At 36.5% G+C, this 12,437-nt stretch overlaps 1 protein-coding gene across 1 annotated transcript in view; it reads left to right on the top strand.

Moving 5' to 3' along the window:
- CRIM1 (cysteine rich transmembrane BMP regulator 1) overlaps window positions 1-12,437 on the top strand; it is a 203,928-nt gene that overhangs the window by 85,227 nt on the left and 106,264 nt on the right. The window contains exon 3 of the mRNA XM_075043079.1: window positions 5,712-5,954. Within this exon, the coding sequence (XP_074899180.1) occupies window positions 5,712-5,954 (243 nt within the window). The remainder of the gene's footprint in view (window positions 1-5,711; window positions 5,955-12,437) is intronic.

The raw sequence follows: 12,437 nt of genomic DNA on the forward strand, positions 1-12,437 counted from the left end.
ATTGTAGGGTGTCTTCTGTCATGTGCTTAGTAATGGCAGGTTCTTTTTGCAGGCTAACTGCAAAGTAACAGCAAATAAGCCTGAACCTTCAGACCTACAGAAAGTAAAGTTTGTCTTGAAATGCAAATCTGTGCAAATCTGGTACCAGTAGTAATTTATACCTAAAAATAGCACTGTCACTGGTAAACTGAATAATTTTATATTAAATGGTCTGTAAGACTGCCTTTTAGAATAGATACGAAGTTTGTTTCCAAGGATAGGAGTCTTATTTTGAATTCATCAAAATGTCAGTTTTCCTGTTTGGATTGTGTTCAATTTATTAAAAATGTTATCTTTCCAGATACATTTCTGAATTTCTTGAGAAGATTGACTGGCTCAGAATAGATAGTTTGTAAAAGCTTGATTGATCCAGACTCTTCCTTTATATCTGTAGAGATTCTTTGCTGGCTCAGGCTGGTGAGATGTCAGAGATACCAGAACGCTTCCAGCTTTGGTGGTTGATGAAAGGCTATGAAGAGAATGTGTCCCACAGAGAAACTTCATCAGCAAACCAACTGATAGTTTCTGTTCTTTGTGTAGTCATTTGAAATGCTGCTTTTTTGAACATAAAGGCAATGTTTGCAGCCAGCTAAGTTTTTCTGAGTGGGTTGAAGGTTATCTGTTCAGACTTAATTTATGAGAAGTTTGATGGATGCATCCTTGACAAGTAATTTTACTTCTTGTTAATGGTTGCTTTTTTTTTAAAGGAGAGACTGAAATGTGATTAAGTTGTAAACGCTTTTTCCATTAACTGATTCTGTGAAAATCAAACAGCAAAAGTGTATACGACTCCTCACTTCATTAAATTAATTGGTGAGTTATATAGGCAAATTCTTACCTTGCTGAAATGGTCAACTTTTTAAATGAGACCTATCAGCTGCTTCAAGGGTAGAGGCAGAACAATGTTTTATAAAAATATATTTTAATAGATGTGGTAAGTGTCCCGAGTACAAAGTCTTAATTGCAAAACCAGATGTCTGCTTTAACAAATGGTTTTACTGTCTTCTACATACAGTTAGCGTTGTATGAAATTGTTCTTGTGAGGGAATCTACATTAAAGATTAGGAGAGTGTGATGCACGTGTATCTTCTTGCCATGTAATCTGTGTGTTAAGATGCTTCTTTATTCAGGAATAAGTATCTTGCATATTTGCTGTGCTAATTTATTTCATAGTAAGTCACATACTTAGTTCTCCCTTTCCTTGAAAATCTTATATTTTAGGTTCGATAAACTGCTTTGAAAATGAAGTTCTCCTGGTTTTGGGCACACATAGTAATTGTTTACATTCTATTTATTATCAAAATTAAGATAATAAAATGGGGTTTAAGTCCTGATACAGTGTTTGACTTTGAAGATGTTGCTTAGGAAGATCCTGATTTGTGTAATAGCAGCTTAAAACAACATCTGGGAGACAGATCAGTGCTTCACAGTGCATGTGTGTATTTGACAGAGAAGCAGTAGGTCATTGTTGTGAATCTACCTTGGGGTATTGAGCTGATTTGAAATAGTCCCTGTTTGGTGTATAAAAGGGGTAAAGTATCAGAAATATCCCTGGTGAGTGATTTCGCAGTTGTTTTCTGTGGAATGCAGCTTGCCATTGCCCTACCTTTCTGTCTTTTGACATAGTCTGTTGTATTTTTAATTATTCTGCTCTGACATGTTTTCTTATAGGGCTAGAAGTGTTTATTAGTAAAGGAAAAAAGAGCTATTAGCTGATTCCTCTTGTTTGATGAAATCTTAAACAGCTGTATGTAATGGAATTAAATCAGGAATCCTGCTAAAGCAGTGACTTTTATGGCTGTATTAATGTTTGTAATTTATTTTGAGAACAGATTTAATTTTGATGCCGCCTTCGATCAAGTAATGAAAAGGTAAACAAGTTTACTAAAATGAATTGTAGAAATATGTCTCCTACAAGCCTTTATCCCTGTAAACAGCGAAGATGGGTATGCTTGCTGTTTGCTGAGATAACAAGAAGAAACACCTTGAAAGTTTTCTTAATGGTTTCTTAAAAGTAATGTCTTTTATTCAGGCTTGGTATCAAAATGAGGAGCCCTTATCAGGTTTTACTGAACTGCAGTAAAACAGATCTCCCACCTTCTTATACTGCAGTGAGTGCTGGGCTCAGGACACCGTTACACTAGTGTGTGGTGCCAGCTGATTAAAGTTTTAACTAAAATATAGTAATGCTACACTGGGAGCTGCTGGATTTTCTTGTTTTGGATAAAGATTATTTTCAGAAGTATGATGTAGGGACTCTACAAGAAAACACTTTAAATACTGCCAATCACAAATCATTTCAGCCACTTGCTCCTTTCCACAAAAGGAAAACCACATCTACATCAAGAACCAAATCGTGATGTAGTCTGCAGAAAGTTTCTTTACCTGCCCTTGATTCTGCTGCGGCCTGGAGTTAGGGAAGCTGAAGGGACAATTTTCTGTTGGCTGATCCAGCTTCGGTTGATACATTTGACTTTCCTGTTGCTCAGTTGCATTTGTATAGTGAGAAGGGAATGTTTTACCACGTACACAGTTTGAGATTGTAATTTGAAAGCACAATATTTACACAAGTAGTTTGTTTTTTCAGGACTATGAAGTATAAAAGTAATAGTGACACTGGATTAAAAAGAAAAACTTAAGTTTGGTTTCTAAATATCTGCTGGTGTTATGTAACCTGGTATTAAAACACAAACATGTCTTTGCAAGGTGGTGGTTGTTTCTGTTTAAACCATTTCCTCTGAAGGTGATGCTGGTTTTATTTAATAGTAGAGTCTTATTGTATTCTGTTACAGTTAACTACATTGACCACAATACTCTAATGTGGAAAAGACTATCAAAGATAATAACTATGAAACACTGAGTGAACATTTCATACATAAGTACTTGTCACGGTTCTCTATTTTAAAATTCTCTCTTCTTCTGGTTGTGATGCTTCTTACATGCTGATAGTGACATATCCTTGTTTTCTTCATATTTTTGCTAGGTGATCTTATCAACTCCAACAGTAGGCTTTGCATTAGTCTTCAAAATAAATATATCTGGAGTCTTGAATAGTCTCAATCCCAACAGTTTGACGTGCATTCCTGACAAACCTTGTATTTCTGAAAGTTGGCTTGAATTGGTCAAATACAAGTAGTCCTTAAGGAAACAGTTATCTTGATACTGATATGTATGTATGTCAATTAGTCAAGTAAAAAGTAGGTAAACTTTTTAAAATAAGTATACTATGAAGTCTTTTCACAAGAGAGACTGCATGAGGATGGGATTATCTCTTAGTCATGGAAATCGGAAAATCACTGGATGTGTGATACTAGGGCAGATCAAGTAATGAACAGTATGAATTTAAGAGTTTATCATGAGCATGGACTTCAAGGGCTTCTACTGGACTCCTGTCACTTCGCTGTGCGCGTTTGAACAATATGCAGTGGAAAATGAAAAGATTTCTAAAAGCTAAAATGTCGAGCCTTTTATTATATCCATAAACTAAAGAAGATCAATAAAATGCTGAAACTAGTATGTTATCTATTATTTATACACCTTTCTGCAGTGAACCTCTGTAACTGGTAATGTTCAGTCTGAACAATGTGTTTAATAAAGTAGATAAGAACCTAAACATAAGGGTAGGTGTAAAAAAATTGGTCTTACAAATGTTACTTAAAATTCTAGGCAAAGTACGTATCTAGCCTAGGCTATTTTAAAGATAGATGGAAATAGTGGGGTTTTTAACTGTAAGAAAAGAGTTATGATGCTATCTAGTATCACATTTAAGTTAGTCATATCTGTTGCTTGTAAGAAAGAATATAAAGTACTTGTACATGAAGGAAATGTGTAATTATTTTTTGAATCTGTTTTGCTATATTTGCCAACTAAAATTGAGGCAAATGTTTATATTGGTGATTTCCTTTGCAATTACGAATGGTAAGACCTACATTAATATTTTTCTAAGCACTTACATGTCTAGGCATTATATCCCTCTAAGTTTAAATGAAACTAAAGCACAGTTAGCAAATCAACCATGTAGACGAGCAATACTGCTTTGATTCTTCAATATGATCTAGAATTCCAAAGAATATACTAAAATTAAATGTAAAAATGATCCTCTGGAAAAAAAAAAATATTGCTGTTATTGACATTCAGTGTATGTTTGGAAGCAGAATTACACATTTGCTGTGTTGCTTTTAGTTCAAAAAAACCAAACACAATATCCAGTAACTTTAGTAACTCCAAAAGCAATGAGTTACTAAAATCTTGGAGAAGATATTCTTGACTTTTTATCAGAGATGCTCATACTTGTTACATCTTATTCAATCATTGAAATTATCACTAGAGATTAATTTTTAAAATGGCAGTAGCTTAAACATCAAATTAATAAAGTTAGTGTTGTTTTTACTTGTTTCTACTATTCTGCATCTAACTTCAGTGACAACAAGCAAAGTAGTCGATTAATTTTGTAGGGGTAATAGTGACATTTGTAGTAGAACCATCTAGTTTGCAAACTTGCAAATAACCAAGGAGTGGTACAGTTTATAAATTCAGGTTTTGGTTTTCTATTGTTGTGGTGTTTTTTCTGGTCAGGTCTGGGAAGCCTTCCTGTGTTGCCTCCAAACACTTAAGTCACTATGTCCTATTGACCTGAAGATACTGCTCTTCTGAGTTTCTTGAGTCCACTTGTTTTTTAACAGGGCTCAGGTATTATTGAGCGAAGTGAGACCCACTTGGATATGAGCACGTTTCTCACTGTTTGCATTATGGAGTAAATTGGTCATGGGAGTGGTCTCTTTTTTCCCAGTGTGGCTTAGTCATTGGAAGGCATGACACAACATTTTTGCCAGAATTAAGATTTGTGGTTTTGAGAATGGGGAATCTTGACTTATTTTCCGAGTTTTGGAATAGTGTTACCTAGTTGTCCAAGAATCTTCTTCTATCTCTTGATTCTCTCTTCGTCTTATCTCAGTGTTTGCCCAGCTTGTCACCATTCCCACCAACTTGTTGACCTTACTCCTCATATTCCTTTTCTTATTGCTACATGCCTGCACCTCAAACCTCTAATGTCTGCAACCAGTGCTAGTCAAACCTCTTCTCTTCTACTATTCAAGCCACTGAAGTACATAGGAACAACACTTTTAATGTGACCATTGGGAGTGTGTACAAGAATAATCCTCTTCTGCTAATGTATGAACTCTCCAAATATGTTAGCTGTTGAACTTTTAACCAGCTTTTTGAATATGTGAAATTTCAGTTCAGGTCATTCAAGTTTAATAAATCAATCAGTTAAAATCAGTTGCTCATAATGGAAAGTCTTAAGAAACTGAGGGTGTAGGTGTGAACATCAGGGCTGTGCATGATATGACAAGTTGTTTCTTAATGTCATGGCCAAATGTGTAGCTTCACAGCTGTTTTTTGATGCTGTGTGGGTTCAGCAGTCACGCACATTGCACAAATTAAAATTTTTGTAAAATTTTTCATAACACATCTGCCATCTTGAATTACGAAGATTTTTTTTAAGCTTATTCCGTAATTTTTGCTAAACAGTTCAGCAGCAGCAATTTCCTTTTCTTTTTATTGTTTTGGGGGGAGGGAGAAGAAAGGGAGCTTTATCTGAGCTCATCGTTACAGCTTCAGTACAGTGTTTTACTGACATTTATGGCATGCTGATTTTCTCTCCCTTTCAGAAGAGAAACCTGATTGCTCCAAGGCCCGCTGTGAAGTCCAGTTTTCTCCTCGCTGTCCAGAAGATTCCATCTTGATTGAAGGCTATGCTCCTCCTGGTGAATGCTGTCCACTCCCGAGCCGTTGTGTGTGTAATCCTGCAGGCTGCTTGAGGAAGGTTTGCCAGCCTGGCTATTTGAACATTTTGGTTTCTAAGGCATCAGGAAAGCCAGGGGAATGCTGTGATCTCTATGAATGTAAACCAGGTAAAAGTGGACGTGATGGGGTTTTTTTCCATTTTTTGATTTTTTTTTCTGTCTGACAAGCACAATAACCTATATAATTCCATCTAATAAAGCCTATATAGTCTCTAAATTCTTCTGATTCTTCTTCAAAATTAAAATGATTATATGTGGGCAATACCCATTAAAAAATAAAAACCTATGATAAATTTTACTTTCTTTTTTCCTTCAGACATTAATTTAAACTGAGCAACAAGGGAGAAGTGGCCTAGTGAGAATATTGCATTTCTGTGGATGCTACTAGTAAAAGTGACATACTTGATATACTGATTAGATTATATAAAGGATTTTCATAGTAGGAGTATATTGTGCATGGGCAGGGAATTAAGGTTTCTGTCTTAAGATTTCTCTAGATTACGAAATGATGACCCTTAAAAACTGCAGAGCGAAAGGATTGTGGAGGAGCATAGTGAAAGACTTTACAACATTTTCAGTATTTACCCATTTTCCATTTCATAAGAACATAAATCACTCTTTCTTGTGATTTATTATTCTTGGTGAGGTGAAAGGTGCAATTCACTCTTCTTTTTAACCAGGCTTTGTTAAAGACAAATAATAAAAATAGAGGGATGAAAGCAGGCATATAAAATTGTATAATCCAAAATCTTATATGCAAACAGGTTCAAGTATGCTTAGGCTGTGCCTTTCCTATGCTTGTTTAACATTTTCTTAAATCCTCCACAGAAGAAGATTGTACAGTCTCTGTATCTTCTAGTGCTTTTCTTTGTGTTTTCCTAATATCCAATGCAAAGCTGCCTGTGTGGAGATCTAAGCAAACTATTTCATTCTCTATCCTGGGTAGTTGGTGAACAAGTCTTTATAATTTTTGCTCTGGATCATTTTGTCAACCTTAGTCTTCTTTCATCTAGAATTAGCTGTAATTTCTTAGGGCATAGTTTCCTTGGACTCCTTCCTGGTTATGTCACCCCTCTGTAAGTTTTCTTAAGTTTATCCACGTCTTCAGTCTGCTTTTGGACACCACATTTTACTGTTTTTAGTGAGTCTTCATCAGCACTAAATACTGTGGAATAATTACTTTGTCTTTCATGCAAAATTCTAAATAAAAGCTGACTCTTTTGCAGGAGTTATATTTAGTTTGTGAAATGCTGTGATCCCAAGATCTTTCTGTAGCATGACTGTTACTGAACCACTATATTTGTACATTTTAATTCTTCCTACATATACTTCAGGTATGCCTTTACTGAATTTTATCGTGCTGACTTTGGATTATTTATTTATTTATCAAAATAAATGTTAGCTCTGATCATGTCATCCCGCCTGTTATTTGCATTCCCATCCTTTAGTTTGCAAATAACTCAGTCTAAACTTACCTTTGTAGGTTATTTCTGGAAGGTTGTTTTCAGCTTGTTAGTATTACAAAATCTTCAAATACTGCAGTATGTGATTATTTACTGCATTAGTGGATTTACGTAACTGCGTATGTTGTTTTCCGAAGTAGTTTGTATTTTTTGTTGTAGCAAGTTAAGAGGTGAAGGTACATGCGACTGGAAAAATGAAGATGCATATTAGGAGGGTAGAAGAGCAGAGGCTTTGAAGAGATTGGGGGTGGAGACTTATGGAATTTAAGGGAGGTGTAGACCTTTGCAATGGGGTCAGAAATTGAGAGGCTAAAGGAAAGCAGAGGCTTCTCCCCTACCTTGGGAGACGATGAAAGTGTGTTTCTTAGGCAGTGGCTACGAGGGTGAGGAGTGTAGGTGGGTACTCTTGTGCATCCCTGCAGTGATAGGTGATGAAAGATGTAATGGCTAAACTACAAACTACAGAGTAAGTGGGGCCCATACTTGTTGCAGTGCCTCAGCTTTAGGGAAGAAAAAGGGAGTGCTATTAATATGGAATTATTAGCCACTACATAGCCTGATTTTTGTCAAGTTGGACTTTAGTGGCTCTCCAAGGTGACTTTTATAACTTTGGTCTAGATGTTTCTTTTGTTTGCTGTTTGACATAGTGGGAAGATCACAAAAGAAAAACAAGCCAACACAAAACTGGAAGACAGGGAAGGGAGTAGCTGAATGTTAATAAATCTTAGTAGAGTACAAATTACTTAACACAGAAGACTTTTTTTGAAATGACAAGTCTTTGCAAATCTGATTTTTTTCAGTTTTCAAAGGAACCTCATTTTCAAAGAGTATAAACTGTACTTGTATAGACAACATAATTTGTGCTTGATATACAAAGAAAATTAGAGACTGAACAAATACTGAAATCTTTTTTGTTTCCCTTTTTGTAGAAAGTTTAGAGATTTTGTTTGTAAATTTGCAAGTCAGCATAAACCCTGCTGATTTTTTCCATCCAAATTTTTCCATCATGTTCACCACTGTCTGTGGTTTTAAATAAATTTCTTTGTCTAAGAACAGGCAATGGAATATCTTGTTTTATTAGGATTGTATATTTATATTCATAGGCTTATAGAATTATAGAATAATTTAGGTTGGAAGGCTAGATGACTCGAGGTAATCTAGTCCATCCTGCCTCTCCTGCACTTTTTTATGCCCTTTATTCTCTGTGTATATACATGAACTTCTTTATATGTAGTAGCACATAACTGTTTTCATGTATGTATGAACATTATGTGAATTATCTTTGTGGATTTGCTGAAATAGTGGTCATAAAGTGCAGTCAGAGAATGTTCCTTACATGACAGGAATATTTATTCAGCACATGGTAAACCTGATAATAAACCTTGTGTCTTCAAAGTTTGACTTGGTAACCTGAAGAGTTGTAGGAAAGAAGAGTTGGAGAAGAACTGAACTAGCAGTGCTCTGTTTCATGTTTCCTCTGTTTTAATGCCATGTTGCTGAAAAAAAAATGGGATAATGGACAGTATAAGGGCTGGTAGATAAGTGTTCATGCAGAGTTTCTTATGGGTCTAATGTCACTAGTTTTACTGAATGGTGTCAGCATGTCTATGGAGTTTACATGTCAAATAGAGAAAACTGTTTTCCATACTTTGCTACAGACCTGAAAACTTTAGTTCTGTGAGTGCTGCTGCCAGAATCCTCTTCCTGCACCTCCGTGTCTGCTTAACCAGTCTTTATAAGGGTTTTGCACCAGCAAGGGCCTTCTGGTGGAAACAAATTGACAGAAGGTGGGAGGACTGCTTCCTTTGATAGCAGTGCTGCCTTATGCCAATATAAAGTGTTTGCGCAATCAAAGCATAAAATGTGTTTATTTCTGTTCCTTAAATAAGATGTCACTGCTCTCCAGTTTACAGTGGCATTTGAGTTTGGAGCCTTCTGTTGAGAACTGCATATGTTCAAATACTGTGGTTGGCAACTGAGTTGCTGAAAGGAAAATAGGAAGTGTTTCCTTAACACTAAATGCTAGAATAAAAATAAAATCTTTCATTTTGCAATCCACTACTTCTTCTACCTCTTTTACTTTAGGAATGCAATGATTAAAGGCATTGGCATTCAGTTAAAATTAACAGTGAAGAAACTTAGTAGCTTAGTCATAACTGTGTATTAACCTCCAGATTGATTTGTATTGAAGTTCTTACCCGTTGCTCCACCAAGCATCTCCTCACAGTTGTACCTACTGAGAACAAGTATGTCCTGTCCCTTTTGTTTCGCTGTGGTTGCTAAGCTCAGAGGTGAGATAACACTGGTTTGGCGTCATAGGCAACCTGCTTTGTTCCTACGAGCTGTGTGTAACTGGCCATTCATGAGCAGTGAATTAACTGAATGAGCACTGAATTTCATTGTAAGCTGGGAGTTACAGTTCTTAAAAAGTATTCTCAAAAGTAAGGGTTTTTTTTCTTAAAGATAGTTTGAATGAATGGTCTCAAATGGAGCTGCATAATGTTTTAACAATAAAAATAAAAAGAGCCTAAATCAAAATTTGTGGGAGTATATGTGCCTCTTTTGCTAAGAAGCTAAAACAGTATGAACAATGATGTTTTTAAAATCATGGTTGTTTATTTAAAGATGGACTTAAAATCTAACCTAAAAGGTATTTTGCTGAAGTTGTGATAGGAACTCTAGCTGCCACTTCTGAATAAAGAAAGGTAAATAGTTTACTTTGGCAGTTATCTGACAGATGTTTGTTGTACCTTTATTGATAACTTTGTTGTTGTTGTTGTTGTTGTATATGGTGAGATGGGGAGTGTCATCTCTTAGTTTCTGACATACTTGAGAAAGCATTGGGAAATGTCTGTCATACTAGACAGAACCTCTGTTGAAAAGACCACTCATTTGTCATTCTTCTGGCAGTCTTTCTGGCAGAGCTTTCATACACGCACCTTCTCCAGCACCCCTGCATGGCTTGAAAATTACTCTTACTGAAATGGAGGGAGGTTTTTCTGGTGCCAAATCTTGTTTTAAACACAATTTTAAAGAAAATGTTATTGTTTGGCTTATTTCTTTGGGGAATTCTGTGCAGTCAGGGCTTGATGGAAAGTCTGAGATGAGCAGCAAAATTTAGTAGGTAGCGTGTAATGATGCACAGGGAAGTAACTTGTGGTCCACCCTGGTACAGCTCCAGCTTTGAAAATCAGGTCTGGGATTTTTAGTCTTGCACCAAGGACAAGGGTCAGCAAAATCAAGTTTTTGTACATAGTTGAGAGAAACAGGATTATATAATTTCTTTTTATTCTCTGTTGCTTATAGAAATAGTACATGTTTTATTGGATGCATTGTAGAAACTGATGTTGGGAGGTCTTAAGAGATGAGATTGGGAAAGGACTGGAGAAAATGAGTGGGGAAGAATTATAGATACGTTTCTAATGGAGCTAGAGAGATGGCTTATAAGTTGACAATGATGGTGAGGGAGGAAAAGAAAATCAGCAAGTGCAGGGGTCCATGCTGGAAAATACCTGCGATAGGGGAGTTAAGGAAGTGATTCAGACAGTGATACAATTGTATTGAAAGTCCAGGAACGCCATCTGTTCTGGTTGTATTTAATACATTCTGAAGTGTGAAGGCATTTAAAAAGGATGATGCACTGTCATGGAGAGATACTTTCATGCTTTCTTTCTCCTTCTCTCAGAGCAGAAAGTGTAACTACCATTACCTGATGTAGTCGTGTTGCGTTGCATTATTCATGAGGGATCAGAAATGCATCTGAACTGAAAGCAAAGGCTGTTGTGTGATGGTTCTTAGCTGCTGTAGAAGCAGACTGTGTGCCCTTGTACTGGACCCTCAGAAAGCTGTGACTTCTGGAAAAATATGAAGTCTTTCCTGTGCTGAGCCACTGTGTTGCATCAGAGACGCAAATACTGCCTTGATCCTGGACCTTTAGATGCATAGGTAGCTATTCAGATCTTGCCCCTGAACTGTACATACTATTTGTTGAAAAGCCAGCATAATATTTAAAGGTAAAACTTAATATGCTTGTGTTAATGTATTCTACTGTGAAGTCATTTTCACCTAGGTATTAACAGCCTCATGATCAGAGACCTTTGGTTTTGTAGTCTACAAAGGAGGTTGTAGATTAATGCAGCTATGTCAGGGTCTGCAATCATGGTAGGGTTTCTGCTACATTCTTGTAGAAAAATGAGTAACTCTCAGATGCTACGGTATACAAATTCACTGCATGAGAAAGTTCCTGAAGACTTGTAAGCAAAGGTTGATCGGGTGCATCTTTACTGATAGGAAATTGCAGCATGTTTGAGTTATGGAAGATATATATTTGTCGAACTATATATGTAAAGCTTAAAGTTTCTAGGATAGGCAAAAATAATTTTATTTAGACAGGATTTTAATTGTTTTTAGTTTATAATAAAATCTATAATAACAGCTTGTAATAAACCTGTTCATGAAAAGGTCACTTTGTAATTATTGGAATCAGAGTAAGATGTGAAAACAAAAGTAGTATTTCAGTGGCAAATGTTTGCAGTCTTATTTTTTAGGATGGTAGTACAGCTAATCTGGGGGATATCACTTTAAGTAATGAAGAATCCGATTACAGACTGTTCTGTAACCTTATAATATTTTCAGGTTATCTGGAAGTTTGGCTCAATGCTTTTTTGAGTTTGAGAAACCCATTTAAATCTGAAAAAAAGTAGGAACTTTTTCCTTCTTCAAATATCCTTCATCCCTTATCTCTCCATCTCTCTCCTGTGAGGAAGGGCTTGAGAGAGCTGGGACTGTTCACCCTGGATAAGAGAAGCTCAGGGCGGATCTCTGCAATGTATATAAATACCTGAAGGGAGGGTGTAAAGAAGACGGAGCCAGGCTCTTTTCAGTGGAGCCCAGTGATAGGGCAAGAAGCAATGGGCACAAACTGAAAGACAGGGGCTTCCCTCTGAACATCAGGAAACACTTTTTCACCATGAGGTTGACCGAGCACTGGCACGCGTTGCCCTGAGAGGTGGTGGGGTCTCCATCCTTGGAGATACTCAAAAGCCATCTAGACACAGTCCTGGGCCACCAGATCTATGTGGCCTGTCTTGGGAAGGGGATTGGACCAGATGACCTCCAGAGGTCCCGT

This window comes from Buteo buteo, chromosome 12, assembly GCF_964188355.1.
Source record: "Buteo buteo chromosome 12, bButBut1.hap1.1, whole genome shotgun sequence".
Classification (NCBI taxonomy): Eukaryota; Metazoa; Chordata; class Aves; order Accipitriformes; family Accipitridae; genus Buteo; species Buteo buteo.